Source organism: Nomia melanderi, chromosome 6, assembly GCF_051020985.1.
Source record: "Nomia melanderi isolate GNS246 chromosome 6, iyNomMela1, whole genome shotgun sequence".
In the NCBI taxonomy this organism is placed as follows: Eukaryota; Metazoa; Arthropoda; class Insecta; order Hymenoptera; family Halictidae; genus Nomia; species Nomia melanderi.
The window spans coordinates 1,585,263-1,602,500 of record NC_135004.1 but is presented as its reverse complement, the minus strand read 5'-3'; the positions used below and the strand labels follow the sequence as shown (position 1 = coordinate 1,602,500).

The window sequence follows — 17,238 nt, the reverse complement described above, 5'->3', positions numbered from 1 at the left end:
CCATCCCATCAAAAATACGTATTATTATTTTGGTGCGACGTTTCCTCAACAAAATTTACATCTACACACAGACGCGTCTTTTTCCTAAACGTCCCCGGCTGCTCGCTCGCTCGTCAAACACGGCTACCCCGTCTCTTTCCGCCCGTTTCCCTTCTCGTCCTACTTTCCCCGCGCCCCGACACCCACTCGAACCGCGGCTCCGCTCTCCCTGTCCTCGTATCTCGCTCGAAACGCGCAGGAAGATAAGAACTCGTTCTTAGACGATAGCGACAACTCGGTTTTCTTCTTTCTTGTCGACTCGCGCCGCTGGAAACTCGTCGGATCACCTCGGAAACGGTCGTTCCTAACGGTCTCCGGTCGGAACGGAACTCGAACGGGCGTTCAAGGAAGCTTCACCGGGTGTGTCTGTCCGCGAAACAGCGAGCGCGCGATGATCGTGGTTCACGGTGCGATCTAGAAGTGGCCATCACGCAGGAAACCGATCGCGAAACGGTACCGATCCAACCTTGCACACAAGGCGACCGTCTGCATTTCGATCGAGTCGCGAAGCGTTCTCATCTGTAGTTCAATCTTGAACAATGTTTCTAGTTTCCACGCTAAAAAATTAGTTTCAACGAAGAGTTCTGAGAGATCGTTGTACGACCGAATTTCACGCGCGGCCGCGTAGAATTGAAGAGAAACCATAAAGATCCGATTTGTCGTGCAACCGTGAGGTTTAATCGTGAGCTTCACGTTGCCGCGCGCATCGCGATACAATTCAACGCGACGATCTTCGGCGAAACAGATGAGAAAACCAGATTTTTTAACTAGCGTACCATTTGCCTCGAATTTGTCAAGATCACGACCGGTTTCAGGCCAGCGTCAGCCTCGCATTGAACTCGCACGCGTTCACCCGATTGAATTCTGGAGGACCGTTTGTCGCGGAATTGTTCGAGTAACAGCGGCCGATTATCTGTTCGACCGACGCGTATCCACAGATAGAAATTGCCTTAAAAACGCGACGAGAACTACGAGAAAGATGATCGACGCGTGCACGAGGTAGAGTTTTCCTAATAGTCGTAGAGACAGAATGGAGAAATGAAAAACAAACGAAAAGAAAAAGAAAACGGAATAAAGAAGGAGATATCTATCTTACATTAATACACGTTCAGAGCGAAGCAATTGAACTAATACAATGTACATCAGACGACAAAGGGGGACGGTCGAGACTTCGAGCCGTCCCCACTGTACCGTTTCCCCCCCTCTTTCACCCTTTTTTTTCTTATCTCTATCTCTCCCTATTTTTCTCTCTGCCTCTCTCTCTCTCTCTCTCTCTCTCTCTCTCTCTCTCCCTCTTTTTCACTACCTTTATCTCTTCTTGCTTACGTATCGTTTTATTTATTTCTTTTTCTTTTCATCGTTTCTTTTTTCCTTTTGCTTCGTTAGCTCGTCGTTCTCTTGTATTTCATTTGAAACGGAGTTACTTTGGTTCGTATCACGAAAGGAGATTATTCACAGGAACATTACTTTTCAAAATCCCGAAACGCTCGGCTCCGGCGCCGGGTTACGATAATATTTATAACAAACGCGCCGACTAAAAATGTGTTCTAGCCATTCACACGCGAGAAATTTTCGAGTAGTCCAGGTCAGCGAGCGCGCGCACGCGTAGTCACGCACGCGACTGACCGAGGCGCCGAAAAAGAAAAAAAGAGAAACGTACGCTTGAATTATGATCATCGTGTGTGAGTATGTATGCGTGTGTGTATGTGTACGTGTACGTGTGTGTTTAAGTGTGTGTGTATTCCGTTAGTAGCTTAAAATCGCGCACAACCTTTACAAGTGTTCTCTTTTTCTTTGTTTTCCCTTTTCTTTTCCTTTACGCATTTGATAATATTATTATTATTTTTTTTTTGTTTGTTTTAATAAGAAACTGCAGGCATTCTCACGCGTCACGACAGCACACCGAAAGATGATATAAACCTGTCATTCTGAAACAAGGTGAAGCGATTTTGTACTAAAGTGCAGCGATATAATATTATACTTTTAATGAATTATCTACGCAATGTACAGTTTTTTGGGTACTTCTTGTTTTTATACATGCACCGTGACAAGGTATGGTCGGCCCGTACGACAGACAAGTTGTGTTTTCTTATATATATATATGTATATATATTTATATATATATATATATATTTTTTTTTATATATATATATATATATAAATAATTTTCATCGATTTTTTTCTATCTCCCGTCTTTCCCCATCGATATCGTCTAATTTCCTCGGCCCGGTCTCTGCTCCTATCGCTCGTTCGATTCGATCCCTAGTCCCGTCTAAACCCCGTCAAACTTCAGCCCCTCCCCCCTGCCCTGGTTCGTCAAGGTATGATGCTAAAATTTACAAGGATCGTGTCGCAATTTATAAAGTTAAGGTTCATTTTCTCTTTTTTCTATGTGTACCGAGAAGCGTTACGCGGAAAGGCAAAAGTTCAATGCGTGTCTTACTACGTTACTTCACCGAACGAGATCTATAAGACTCTCTATTTCGTCTACTCAGTCTGACCACACTGTGTAAGAACGTGGAATAGTTATTCGTCGCGATAGATACAGTTAGAGAAAATTTATAAATTCAGGCTCTTTAGTCTGCGAGGGATCTATCAACAAATCACGGACACACATTCTAATTTGAATCGTTTCACGTCGTGCATCGTTATCTCTTGATCAGCCGTGCTCCCCTTAGCGCCGCTCTCCACGCTTGCTTCCATTCACTCTCTCCCTCGCTCTCCCACCCGAGCGCACCTATTCCTCGCCACAAACCTTATCTCTTGACTAGATTGCGTCTCTAATATTCTTAACGATTTAATCTAAGTCTGCCATTCATTAATAATCTGCACCTTACACCTAGGTATCGTAGTAACATCTAGCGGTAAAAGGATGATCTATTCTCGCAGAGATCCGCCAACGAAATCGCTCGTCCTCTCTCCCGTCGTATCTTTCCTTCGCTCATTTCTCTCTCTCCCTCCCTCTCTCTCTCCCTCTCTCTTTTTCTTTCTCTTCGTTGCTTCTCGTTCTCTCTTTCACTCCGTCTCCACTTCCGTCTCGAACCTTTTCTCTCACTTGCACACCCTGTCATCAACGAAACGAATTGTTAGCGTGAATTCATATTTACGAAGAATTTGTCTTGCGAGTAACAGTTGTTGCCTACACGGGGGCAGGCACACGACAAACTCCCACATCCATGCACACGCACACGCGCATACACGCATACACGCACACACGCATACCGAGTTACATGGATATCAGAAAAAAGTTTCTCTCGCTAACAACCCTCGCGCTCGCTCGCTGCTACGTATATACAAGCTTGTTTAGATTTAATGGATCGTCCTCCGAGCCGTGCAAACTCCTCTCCGAATTCGGTTCCGTCGATGCGTCGTATAACCACCGTCTGATCCCGGAGACCGCGTTTCAAACCAACCGAAAGTTCCTCTTCCTTCTTCTTCTGCCTCTTCTTCTTCCTCTTCTCCTTCTGCTCCACCATCCCAGCTTCTCCGGCCAAGTGCTGGATCGAGCAGCGCGTCGCAGGAATGAGTGTACCATGACGACGGAGCACGCGATACTCCGGCGAGCCTTCCATCGCTAGGACTACCTTTTCTTCCCAGCCTGTTTCGAGGACAATCGTTTCTTCAGCTTCGAATGTTCCGACTTGACGGATGACTTCTTCTTCGGCCGTTCCGGGGATCCGTTGCAACAGGCGCAACCCTTCTTGACATGGCCGCGCAGGCTGGACCTCCTTGCGCGACAATCCGGCTCGACCAGTGCGATGTTGCTGCCTTCATCGTCCGACGGCTCGGACGCCTTGTCACTCGAGACCATCACAGAGTCCTGGATCGACTCGGCGGTCGACTTGACGCGCTTCGAAATACCCCCGCCACCGCCGCCACCACCGCCCCCGCCGGCGCCAGCGCCACCCCCGCTGCTACCTTTCTGATCCGCACGGTTCAGCACCACCCTCGCGTTCACTTGCAACTTCTCCTTTTTCTTTAAGTAACTGCAACGCCGTTCGCTGGTCAACGACTTCAGGCTCTGAACGCTGTCATCGAGACCGTTGCTGAGCGCGTTCTCCTCCGGTTGGCTGCCGATCGATTCACTGATGCTCGAGTCTTCCTCGTCACTGCTCGACCGTGTCCTCTCGGACATCGGGCTCTCCCAGGACAGGTAGTCCATCCTCGTTACCTTGGACGCGATGCGTTTCTTGTTGGTGTAGGTGTATTTGTGCGTGGAGAGCATCGGACCGGCGATTGGTGACAGCGGCGACGGTATCGTCACGTCCGCGGTGTTCCCGCTGAGCAGCGTCAGGCTCTCGTCCCCCGAGCTCGCGGCGGACGCGTTGTTCACGTTTATCGTCGCAGGCAGCGATTCAGAGTCCAAGTCGATGTCCAGCTTCATGTTAGACGGGATGCTGGACACGCTGCTTGGCGAGCCCTCCTTTGAGCCGTTCCGTGACGCGATTTTCGTTCGGCTTTGCACCTTCAGCGTGTCGTTCTCCAGCGAGCAGAGATGCGTTGGCGACAACCTCGAGATGTCCGAGTTGCTGTTCGACGCCTCGTCCTGGCTCGAGTTGTCCAAAGTTAATCGCATGTGCTTCGCGGGGTTCTCCAAGTGCAGATCCTCCGCCTTGTCCCTCTTCAACCTCTTCGAGGAGTCCTTCGAGGATCTCGTTCGCTGACCGGTGTTCCTTCTACGCTCGTTCGCCTTGAAGTCGGCGACGGGGCTGGCATCCCTGCTGCCGCTCGACGAGTCCAGGGAACGGAAGTAAGAGCCGCCATACGACTTCATGCCGAGCGGTTGGCTGCAAGACGCGTCCTGGGACGAGTGATCGAACGACGGCGAGTGGTTCGTGTCGAAGAGTAGGTCAGCTTCGGGGAACAGGTCGCTGGTGCTCGGCTCGTCCACACCTAGGTCCTCACACTCCTCCGACAGGCTCTTCTGTAACCTCATCTCGCGCTCTATCGCCGCCGCTTTCCTCTCCATTTTCTGCTGTAACAGTTCGCGGTCCAGTCTCGGGTTCAACGGTGTTTTCATCGCGTTACTTTTGTTCGAGTACTGTTGGAACGGTTCCAAGGTGTGATTCATGAAATACTTTTTCGTGTTGGTCTGATAGATCTGACCGCCTGCCATCTCGATACCCTGGCCCTTGTTGATGATCTGCAGCACGCTCTGCACGTTCTCCGTGTTGTCGGTGTATCTGGAGTTCAGGGGCTCGATGTTCAAAGAATTGGTCGAGGTGGGCACGTATCGCCACGGACAGGTATCCGGCGACACCTTGCCCTCCGGCTCCCAAGCCTCCTGCAGCCTCGCGTTCCCGTACAGTAGACCGTTCCCAACTTTGCAGGACACGTCGATACCCTCGCTGGACTGCTGCACAGGTGACTCTTGGCTGTCGGAGCTGCTCGGCCCACCGGTCACCAAAAATTGCGTCGTGTTGTCGATGCCTCCCGACTGTTTGGTTGTCACGATCGTGGACATGGAATCTGCAAAACATACGCGTCATCGTTGACTCTTAACAAACAGTACTTTGACCGTTATGCAACGAGACTGTGCAACTAACCATACGACTACTTTACCGTGTCGAATCAATTGGTAATACAAAACATTAATGCTTAGCAAGTAAGTATTTAGCAAAATTCTAGTAAAGCAGTAAAATTTTTATCGAACGAATTAGACCAAAAAGAAAAGTACCAAATTATGTGATCGACATACCCATAGCGTCGTCGATTTTTCTCTTGACTGTCTTCGGTGAAATGATCTTGCCACCAGAAATGATATCCGCCGACACCTCTTTCATGTCTTTTTGTTGTTGCTGATGCTGGTGTTGTTGATGCTGCTGGGCGTCATTCAGCATGGAAACGTCCGACTGACTTGCAAACGCGAGAGCGATGGTAGCTCCTGGTTGAATTGACACCGCTTTTTCGTTGTGCACCTGGGTCTCTTGGGGCGGTTTCTTCTCGGGCGTGTGCGTGATCGTCGAAGCAGTCGGCGTCAGGCACACCACATTGTCCGACTTCAATCCGGTGGTGGTCGACAGCTTATGTATCGAAGAATTGAAGAGCCTGGCACTCTGAAGAGTCAGATTCGGGTTGCTCGTGATCACACCGCATATCTGCTGATTCTCCGATGCCTCATTCAAGTTCCGTTGGATCAGCCCAATTGCCGAGTTGCTCTTGTTCACAACGATTGCGTTCGCAGCGGACTCAACGGCAACGCTGGTAGCCGCGACACCAGTGTTCTCGCTTTTCCCAATGGCCAGATCGCCGATGATGTTGCTCTTCTCTGTGGCTGTCTCTCCAACGAATGAGCTACCGGTGCTAGCTGTTTGAGGGATAACCACCGAAGCTGCTTGAACGTTCTGAGCGGTGGTCAAAGTCTGATTACCGGACAATGTCTGCAGCGTTGGAATCTTGACCTGCTTAACCTGCGCCGGCTGGGAGATGATCTTCCCTGCTTGGTTTAGAAACGACTGAAGCAGCAGTGTGTTCGAGACACCGGTATTACCAGTGGTCCGAACAGTCGCTGGTACTGTAGCAAGAAGTTTCGACCCACTGGATACTATCGTGAATTGTTGACCGCCCTTCATCAGATTCATTGGCAGGATGTAATTAGTGCCCGGAACCAGGACGGCCGTGCTGCCCATCTTACCAGTGACCGAAGCCAGAGCTTCACTGACGCTAACCGAACCGGTCTGGACGGCTTCCTGGACGATCACCGCCCTGGGCTGGCCAGACCCTGGCTCGGCGAAGATCAGGTTTCGCCTCTTCACGTTCAGCTCAACGCCATCGCTCGAGTCGTTGGTCAAACTGCGGACCTCGGCATTCGCGTCGCTGACGCTTGACACGTTGCCGCTAGGTTCTTCAGGAGCGGAGAACCCAGCCGGGCTGTCCTGCACGTGAACCACGCCGCTCGATGAATCCTCACTGCCCATGGTTCTGCCGAGATCGTCGGTGCTCGGACTCAGCTCGGAGTTCTGTTGGCCGACCGGCTTCGTCTTGTTCGCGCTGGACTTCTTCCGTTTGGAGGATTGGCTGGGGTTTGTCGGCGGATTCGATCTTCTCCTGGGTGCCGGTTTGTTATTCAGGTCCGGCGAGTTGCGCAACTGTTCCGCGTACTCGTCCAATATCGCGTAGATCCTCTGTGCGGTCTGCTCATCCTCTTGCGGCTTTTGTTGCGGCTTGGGGATCGGCGAAGCCTTCGATGTGTTCGTCCCACTGGTCTTCAGGGTCTTTGGTGCGGATTTCTTCACCGTTTTCGCTGAGGGCGGTGTGGGCGGTGTCTTCCCGGCGGATGGTATGGGCGCAGGAGCCGGTGTCACGCAGGGACTCGAAGAACTCTGCGAGGTAACGCTCAAAGCGGGCGAAGCTGCTGGCTGACAGTAACTCGTCACCACGACTACCGGCGTTGAGTTCGGCGTTTTCGCGGCTGCGGTTCCCGTACTCTGATTTACATACGCCAACGAGACCTTTTGCGAGAAGATGTCTTGCTGGAAGTTGACGGTGTTCCCGTTGCTCGTGAAATCGTTGTTGGTAGCCTGTTGCGTAGGCATCAGAAGCTGTTGCGCCAGAGCGCTCACCGAAACCTGTTGCTGCTGTTGTTGTGGTTGCTGCTGCGGCGGCTGCTGCTGCTGCTGCTGCTGTTGTTGTTGTTGCTGTTGCTGCTGCGGTTGTTGCGTCTGTTGCGCTGGTTGTTGTTGCTGAGGCTTGGCCGCTTGTGTCTGTTGCGTGGTAGTTTGTGTCTGCACGGTGGTCGTAGCGGCGGCGGATATCATCTGATGAGACTGAGGCTGGATCGTGCTCCTCTCTTTCACTTGTTCCAGGACGCTCTCGAACTCTCTCAACTGTTCTAGGGTAGTCGAGCTGACCTGATTCGGCACTTCTATGGGTGAACCAATCAAACTATCTGTTCTGACCGCAGGCGGCGGCTGCTGCTGCGGTTGTTGTTGTGGTTGCTGCTGCTGTTGCTGTTGCTGTTGCAACCTGGGCGTGGTCAGAACTGCTTGGATAGCGCCAGTGATGTTCTGTTGCCTGAGCGGCGTGGTTGTTCGGATGATGTTCAGCTTGACTACCGGCGTTCTGCCAGCTGGTATCGAGTTCGCATGCGATATCGTAGGAATGATGTTCAGTTGGCTTGGATTTGTAGTGGATATTGTAACGGGGATCTTGTGCGTGTATATTACGCCCGGCGAGGCGTTCTGCACGTTCTGCACGAGCTGAGTCAGCGTTTGATTGGCGTTCGGACTAGTCGCGACGTTCGCGTTGTTACCCGAACTCTGTACGATGTTCAGTATCTGCCTGCCGGTAGATAACTGCAGTGCATTCGGTATGTTCGCGATCGACTGCACGTTAATTCCCGACGCAGAGTTCGGCTGTTGCGCACTTGGCACGGACGTCTGTACCGCCTTTGAGAGGTTCGCGGTCTTCTGTGGTGACGCAGCCTGGACCAGCGTCTCGGACGTGGGTCCGGCTACGCCGCCCGTTGTTGCGTCCGTCGCCAGGGTGTAGATGGTCTTACGGAAGGCTTGCTGGAACTTCGGCAGGCCAGCGTTCTGTCCCGATTGCGAGTTCGTTTTCGCCGCGCCGGTCAACCTCTCGTAGGTGTTTCTGTTCGCGTTCACGTTCTCTGCATGCTGATTCTGTCGCGAGAATCCACCGACGCTGCCACCGCTGTTACCACTATTGTCATCTATGCTCTGAAGATTGAGAACGTTCCTCTGATTGGAGACGAGGTTTGGATTAACGGAAGCTAACTGATAGGTGCCATCCGGCTTGCAGACGATCTGCAGCTGTTCGGTCGCTGAGCCGATGGCAGATGTGGTCGTAGTCGTGGTCGTGGTTGTCGTCACCGCAGAACACGGCGACGGGGACTTCTTTGGCGAGGACTGATTCTGTTGGTTCCGACGAATCGGCACTGTTCTAGGACTGGAGTCCGATTCGAGTTGGCTGGAAACGTTTGTAGTGGTCGACGATGTCGGCGACCCATCGGGTGGTTGATTCGCCTCTTCACCGACGTCGGGAAGCGTCGAAGATCTAGGCGGAGGAGTTTGTCCCGCTGGACTCATACCTACACCGCTGTCATGTCCGCCGGAGGATGGCGTGCCCGGCAATTGAATGGTTCCCGCTACGCTGGGGGTTCTATTCGGCCGTGGCGGAGTGTTGCCGCTGTTAACTGAGCCCGAGTTCGGGCTCTGTGGAATGTTTCGAGAGAGCTGCACCACGTTGACAGTGGGCCGCATCCGCGGTGGTACCATCATGTCCAGCGAGTTCAAGCCTGGCACGTTCTTCGCTAGTATATCCGAATCTCTGACCGCCTTCGCCAGAATATCGAACTTTCTTTTTCCTAAATTTGATTTCGAATTCAAGTCACGACCCTCCGCGGACGTCAGATCGGACTTGGTCGTATTCGTTCCCGTATTTCCTTTCTGTTTCTGATAAGTAGATATCGCGTTCTTGTTCGGCGAGAACGGCATGTTCTTCTGGATGTTCATCAGTTCACTGGTGATGTCACCGCTGCTCAGTCGTTGTTGTTTCTTTGCGCGGATCAACCGCCTGTCGATCTCATCCGTCCTCGTTAATACAATTTTCGGGTTCAGGTTCAGCGTGCTGAGCATCGGGGCAAACTTGGTTACACTGGTCGCGTTGTTCTCTAAGTTGTTATTGTCTTTGCTCTTATTCAATAAGTTTTTCTGCAGTATCTGTGAGATCCTGGTCGGTTTCTTCGTGTTCTGAGGCCTGAACATCCTCAAGGACTTGAGCACAGCCGGATCGCTCCTCCTCTCGGTGATGATCAATGGCGCAGCAGCTGTATACGCGGATCCCTTGATTGTTTCTCGTTTGTTTTCGTCCATGTCCGCGGAAAACAGCGTAATGATGTCGTTGCTGCTTACGTCGGAGCCGCTCGCATCCTCGTTCGCGTTCGCGTGCCGCACGTTCTCGTTCACCAGCATGTGGAAGTGTGAGACGGACTCGACAGTCAGCTTCGACGACTTGGAACGTTTCTTGCTTGCCTCTTTACCTACCGATTTATTGGTCTTCTTCTTCGTCTCCGGTCGACACACGTCGCTGCCTAGGCTGTCTGTTTGACTGTCTTGAGTGTTGCTATCGCTGTCGGATACTGAGCTGTTCCTAAAGTGCTTCAACTTTCGGTCCGCGCTGTCGTAGTCGCTCTCGGACGACTCCAGCCGGTGGATCTTTCTCGGCCTGCCAGTCCTCCTCACGCGCAGTATGCTCCCGCTGTCCGAGTCTGTGGTAGTGGTGTCGTCTAAACTTCTTCTCGTCGAGGATCGCTTATACGTGCCCGCGGGCTGAAAGCTGCCGAACTGTTCCGAGTTGTCCGACGGCAGGTCAACCCACTGCTCGTACCCCTTCTCGATTCCGAAGAATATGTCCTTGGTCTCGTCCTCCGAGGGCCAGTCTTTAAATTGCGAGTAGTCGATGTTTAGATACTTCAACTCCTTGTTCGTGTTCCTCATCTCCTCGGCATTTTCTAGGTACCTCTCGCAAAGACTGTTCAACTCCTTCCAATCGAGGACCCAGCTGAGCATGTGGTAGCGGGGGCTGCTCAATACTACGGCCAGGTCGTCGCACAGCTGCGGCGACAGGCCCAGTTTCTCACCATCGAGGACTTGATTGGGCACAGATTTCTCGTCGTAGTTTGCCGAGCCCGTAACCGCGTCGCCTTTGATCAGTATCAGTGCGTCGAGGGTCCTTTCCACGTTCCTGGATGCTGGCTCGCTCGCCTCGGCGGGCTTGCCAGTGGAGATGTCGTTGCCAGTGAACTCGCCACAGTTGAAGCAAAGCTCCCCGAGTGGCGCACCAGACAGAGGATCCCTCTTTGGATGCAGAGGGCACCTGTCGTTCGTCGGCACCGCGGGTTCTATCTTCTTCGTGGTCGTCAGGAGGCTCTTCAGCAGCTGATCGGTACGCTCGAAGCTCTTGCTGACCTGTCCGTTCTGGAAGTCGATGCTCTTTTTTGCTGCAAGCGTCGTTGAGTCTGGCAACGACGGTGCCGGGACCAATGAGGTGTCACGCAGGCATGTCGTTGTTTCCGCGATCTCGTCGCTTTTGTCCCCATCATTCTTCGGCTCATCCCTGTCATTCTCCGATTTCGTCAACGCGCCGTTCGCGTGATTGCTCTCCAACGCGTACTTGAGCTTGTCGCCGTCACCGGATGCCGAGCTGTCTTCCCTTGTCTTGCCACAGGCCACGGCGATTTCCTTGATCCTGTCGTAGCAGGACCTGGTCGGATGCAACGAGAACGCGGTTAACACACATTCGCGAGCGATACCGATGTTGCTGCCAACCACGTCGGCTAACTTAAGGAACTGCGTGCTCAGTCGTTTCGCCGTCTCTCGAACCTTCTCTTTGTCAGACTTCGCCTTCTGACTCTCCAGCTCATTCATGTCCGTCGTCAACGCCCTGATATACAGCTCGATTACCAGAGGCTTTATGCTGTCGCCGAACTGGAACCGTGAAAGGAAACGAATTCGATAACGTTCACTTATCTATTCATTCGCCGAAGTGATTAACTCCACAGAACAGAGGTAGCAAAGTTTAATCAAAGAACTAAGTGTTAGCGGTAACGTTTGAAACCGTTCGTGGAGCAGAGTTAGTCACTTCGTCCTGTGCAAGTACTAAACTGTAGACCCTGTTTGATCAGAAAGTTTCGATCTATGCAGAAAACGTAAGTGTCCAGTTACTTATGAACAACAGCGTAACATCGTTAATCTGGCAACTCACGTGTTTCGTGAGCACCGCGCAGAAGATATAAATATGCTGAGCACTCTCGGCCGGTTCTATCAATTTCCGTATCATTCCTGGCAACGTGGGGGCAACGTCCTTCAATTTCGAGTGCAGCGAGGCCCAGGAGTTCAGGATCTGCTCGAGGATGTTCGCGCCCGTCTCCGGCACGGGTCGGACCATGCCCGCGGTAACGAGATATTGTGCAACCAATTCAGCAGCCTTTATCGAATTCCTCCAAACTCGCGCGGTTCCATATTTTGTCGGTCTTTCACCGCTGAGCCTTTGGACCAATTCCAGACCGTCGCTGAGATCCATTAATTTTAACTGAAAAGAAGACGGCTTTCTTTATCGTGTGCATAAAAGGACGCGGCGAAAATGATAAAAGAAAGAAGTGGAAGCATCGATGAAGAGACTGCCGAGCGCCATGGACGAACTATTTGGCTTTATTTCGCATATATTACTCCACGAGTTAGACGTTAAATATTCCCGATAAATAATCTGTTTCATGTTAAATCGTGCGTTTTATTCAAAAATATTTTTCATTTTATTTAAAAATACTTTCGTCCAATTCTGCTGGACCGTGCATTTCGATCTCAAAGGAATATTTCCAGCGTATACATATTTAAAATACAAGCTGGAAATTTCATCCCCCGTTAAAAATATCGTTCCATCCGAAGCATAAAACTATAGTAAAATATACAGTATTTTTTCCTCGATGTTCCACCCAGTTTCGACTGGTTGCCCGAACTAAATAACAGATAAATCGATCGCTGTCGGAGGGTGAGAAGTCGGGGGTGGCAAATTCTCAAGTCAGTCCCTCGGTCCCTCCCCTCCCCAAAACGATACTCACTTGAGCGAATATATCTTGCGTGCGTTTCAATTTATACAACAGGACAATATAGACGTCGATCATGTAATGAACGTGATGAGAATCCGAGAGCGAGCGCAGCCGATCGCTCCGCCGCAGGGAACGTACGCAAGCGGCGGCGAGGTTCACCGCTATGTCCTCGCAGCGGTCCTCGCAAAGTATTTTCAGCCTCATCGTTAACAGTTCGCCTTTCTCCGAACAGCAGAATTCTATGAGAGAACAAAAATCTCCATTAAAAATTTCGTTCCAACGGCAGGTTGCTGATCTCTCTGTTAAATCAAGCTCGAAGGGTTTCACGATTAGCTCTTCGCGCTCGAGAGGTGACTTTCAGTTACCACTTGATTCGATATAGCAATATTAACTTTATATAAAGCATCATCACGTGGAATGTTGAAATCGCCGAAAATATGGTCCAGGTGGGCTAAAGGTAATTCCTTATGCAAGAGTGAATCAAAAGTACATGACAACATTTCTACGAAACTTAGTTCAGAATATGAAAGAGGCTGCGAATTAAGTCCCCGTTAAATTAAAAATCCACGATAAAAAGTAATTTAGTACGGAAAAGCAATTGACAGATGACAAAATCGAGGCGTTAATCAATGAAAATTTGTTTACAAATGTTACTTGCAACATGGTCGCCGTATTATCCGCAATTATTTTAATTGCTCTCAGTTTCTATGAACCGTTTCGCGAAACACATGTTTGCAGTGTAATCCACAATTTTTATATTGTTCTCAGTTTCTATAAACTGTTTCGTGCAAAATATATTTGCAGAATGTTTCCTATTGTTCTCGATTTCTATGAATCGTTTCGTGAAAAACATGTTTGCAGTATTGTGCACAGTTTTTCGTATTGTTGCCAGTTTCAATGAACCGTTTCGTGAAAAACGTGAATCACGTGAACATCGATAGTCTTCGTACTAAGTATACCGTACCCTCTTCATGTTCGGAATCCGGTTGGCCGTTAAGTATACTGTCGAGTGCGGGATGAGTCCATGGATTGTGCACCAGAGCTATCAGGGCAGTGCACCTGGGTGCAGCGGGGTGTTGCACCAGGTGAGACGCGCACCTCTGTAAGGTTACGCTGAGGTGCGTCTTTGTCGCGGGTGACAACTTCGGCCACTCCCCGCGCAGAACCAATTTCAATGTGTGTCTAGAACAGATCGATCCGACGTTACACATATTTCGCATCGTTCGGATAACAGCGAACCTGTTAACCAGTTAACCGATTAACCCTGATACGTCCAAACAAGGGGCACGTTACTTTCCAAGGAACGATCTCTCGGCATTAATATCGCACTTAATGCTCCTATCGAAACTATGTCGAGCCTTGAACCAAAAGAAACTGGTTTAAACTCTAGATTGCGGACCTTACGACAGTCATTCATTTGGCATTCGCAGCAATTACGAGTTATCGCGATATGAAATAATACTTTTACTAAAAGGAATCTTCTAGATGGCAATAAGTATTTCTTTATTATCCTAGTTCATACAAAATGATCCAGGAAAATTGGAAATTAACGTGAAGATTTAATCTAGCTCTAATCGAGTCCTTCAAAGATGAAAGTGACAAACTCTATGCTTCAAATGCTTTCAGATCTTAGCCTTTCGCACTCGAAAGTCAAATTCACCGTTTGGTTTGGCATAGCAAGATTATAAAATTCAATCTTTAATGCGATGTTGTATATAATATACATGAAATATTGAAATAAAACAGTTCTATCCGTTAATTCTCTTATTATCCAACAGAATCGTCAATTTCATCGATATTCCATGTAATCACCAGATGTACCGAACAAATGTTCAAGTGCGAAAGGTCCCAAAATTCGATAGCTCCTTTATGTACACAATTTTGTCAAACTCGTCTACATAATTTCCATTTCGCGACGATTCATTCGATTGATTCGGCGAACGAACGATTCAATTATTACTGTTCCTACTGCGTTTCGCGTAGTTGACGAGCACGGTCTTCGTCGAAGAGGCGGCCGAAAAGGAAACGTTGCGTCGTTAATCGAACGCGCGTAGGAATCAAACAGGACAGACGCGAGAGGAGAGCAGAAAAGCCTGGGACAGGAGGATAATTGCGTTGGTTGTTCGATGATACGGGGAGAGAAACGCCGATCGACGCTAGTACTCACTTGTGAGCCCATTCTATGAGAGACTGGGTGGCCTCTGGCGTTGCCCCAGGAATGAAATTGGTGACATGCTCCCAGGCGGACAGAAGTGCATTCACCTTGTCGCCGTACTTCTTTTTGCTGTCACTCAATGTCGCTTCAAGCCCCTGGAAAAGCAGTGCAAAACGGTAAATCGGCGAGCGGTCGATTAAACACAAATAAATGCGTCGACGGCAGTGTTTCGAGATTTCCATCGCGTTTGCCGAGCCTGGACGCGAGGCACCGACAACTTCGAGCAACCCCTTCGATGGTCGAAGCTCCGCGTTTTTCGATTTCCCCGAACTACCCCGGAAATTCGAAGAGTATTCGACGAATCCTTTCGACCAGCGTCCTTTAACCTCTTAACCCGATTCAAGGGACCACTAATACACCTTTCGTTTGCACTCATCTTCGTTAGTGACTTTGCTGTAGCTTTCTTCGCTATTTTCATAGAGTTCCTCCGTTAAATTACGTTATGACGACCCCGGGAATATAAACTGGATTCTAATTGCGTTCATTGTGGGACGGATCGCTTCGGATCGTCGTTATTTGAATAATCACTTCGACGAACGTTGCTGGCTGCTCGTTTGCGAGGCAACGTGAAAGTGGATAGTTGTAAGTTTAAATCAATTTATTTGTCAATTTATTTAAATTACTAAATAAATTAAGTTGAATGCATAAATAGTTTAATTTTTTGAAATCGGTCATATTTGACTCAGCGATGGTTGGTAGATGGTTAACGTATGAAAATTTAGCTGCGGCGAAGGCAAAGGCGAAGGCAAGGACGATGTCGCGAAAAGCACAGCGCGAGGAATCGTGACAAAGACGGAAGTAAGCTTCGAGAGTTTGCTTCTAAGGGTCCTAGAAACTAGACGAGTCGACGAGAGTTCGCTAGAAGATATACACGCGGAGAGGAAGAAGGATGAGACGGAGAATCGCTTCCGGCGAGCAGCAGCCAGCCAGCGGGATCTTCGATTCCGAGAGAAAAGTTCGGGGAAACCGTTCCGATAAAGCTGACCCGTAATATCGACGACCGAAAAAGAGGAAAACATTTCTTGTAGCCGTAGTCCGGTGAAATACTTAATAGCCAAGTTCCCCGGAAGTTCGCCGCTTAATTAGCTTTCGCTAAGCTCTACCCGTTTCGCGCGGATTCGACGAGATCGGAGCATCGATCGTAGTTACGGCCCTTTTGGGTTCGGCGATCTGTTTTTGACCTATCTGATTCAGTTTGTTCCGGAAGCTGCGCTCACTATGGAAATTGAAGAAATTTCGCGAATAATTCGGTAGAACTGAATACTTTCAATAATTATTAGGTCGTGTCGTAAATAATCCGGTTTTCCTATGGTTCCGTTACTTTTCCAGCTTAAAGTAAACGAAACCTTCTTTGATCTGAAAACTATGGATAATAGAGGAAAACATATTTTAGATTATTGTCGCTAATAACTGAGAAATCGATGCGACGTTAAACAACGAAAGAGAAAAGAAATATTTTGGATTGATAAAAGTTTGCTTCGAAATAGAAGAAAATTGCTTCCAAAGAATTATTATTATTAGTTTAGATATTAATGTAATGTAAAAACTGTGACACCAAATGATTAACAATTACTTCTACTGTTTGTCTTTATCATGAAAGAATAAACAATCACATAAAACATATAAAATTTTTGCTGCAAAACTTGTAACGCGTCAAACATGGCGCAGTTCGGACGTTATTTACAACTTTATTAACAATTATAATAAACACACGGGTCCCGTCGGTGGCATGTATTTATTGACATCGACCTTTCCGACGCGAGCCCGGAACCCGATGATAACCGAGTTCAAAGTCGCTGTTCCGTGTTCCAACTTTTCAATCTCCGCGAAAAACGAGGCGAGCACCGCTGGAAGATGGAAAAACGCGTCGCACGGGGGAAGAGAACACGGCTCTCTCGTTTATCAATTCCGACTCGCTCGTTATCGGATTCGTAAACGCGACGGCGAACGTCGCCGGACGTATGTGGGTCAAACGGATGATTCGAGCGTGCAATAAACGTCGCGGAAGCGGCGAGACGCTACGGAGGCCCGAACGAATCCATTTTCCGTTGGGAGCGGAACGTATTTAGGAAATAGATCGGGGCTGAATCTTTCGGACCGGGGTAATCGTCGTAACGCGAGAGAAAAGATGGGGCCGTCGCTTTCGACACCGATAGCGTCCTACTTGATCTTTTTCTTGTTTCGTGACCATAGAAAAAACCGTTGACAAAAGAGAAAGAAACAAAGACACAAGAAGAAGAAGAGGAAGGAGTGGAAGAGGATAATCGTTTTCCATACGTTAGACCGAGGTGAATCACACCGAAATAGGAATTCGCTTTTGCCACACTACAAATTATGTTACTTGTTTCTTATTCCTAATTTGCAAAAGAAAGTTTTAAACATTCTTGTCTGGTTTTCATTATTAACGTTTCAGTACTTT

The 17,238-nt window shown here is 49.2% G+C and overlaps 1 protein-coding gene across 7 annotated transcripts in view; it reads right to left on the bottom strand.

The window, feature by feature from the left end:
* Positions 1 to 1,293: 1,293 nt before the first annotated feature.
* LOC116427039 (uncharacterized) overlaps positions 1,294 to 17,238 on the bottom strand; it is an 84,013-nt gene continuing 68,068 nt past the window's right edge. For all 7 annotated transcript variants that reach the window (XM_076368505.1, XM_076368502.1, XM_031976904.2 and 4 more), the window contains 6 exons: positions 14,772 to 14,914; positions 13,569 to 13,786; positions 12,617 to 12,843; positions 11,764 to 12,090; positions 5,738 to 11,486; positions 1,294 to 5,508 (listed from right to left, as the gene is read on the bottom strand). In XM_076368505.1, coding sequence (XP_076224620.1) covers positions 3,620 to 5,508; positions 5,738 to 11,486; positions 11,764 to 12,090; positions 12,617 to 12,843; positions 13,569 to 13,786; positions 14,772 to 14,914 — 8,553 coding nt within the window. In that variant the 3' untranslated portion in view covers positions 1,294 to 3,619. The remainder of the gene's footprint in view (positions 5,509 to 5,737; positions 11,487 to 11,763; positions 12,091 to 12,616; positions 12,844 to 13,568; positions 13,787 to 14,771; positions 14,915 to 17,238) is intronic.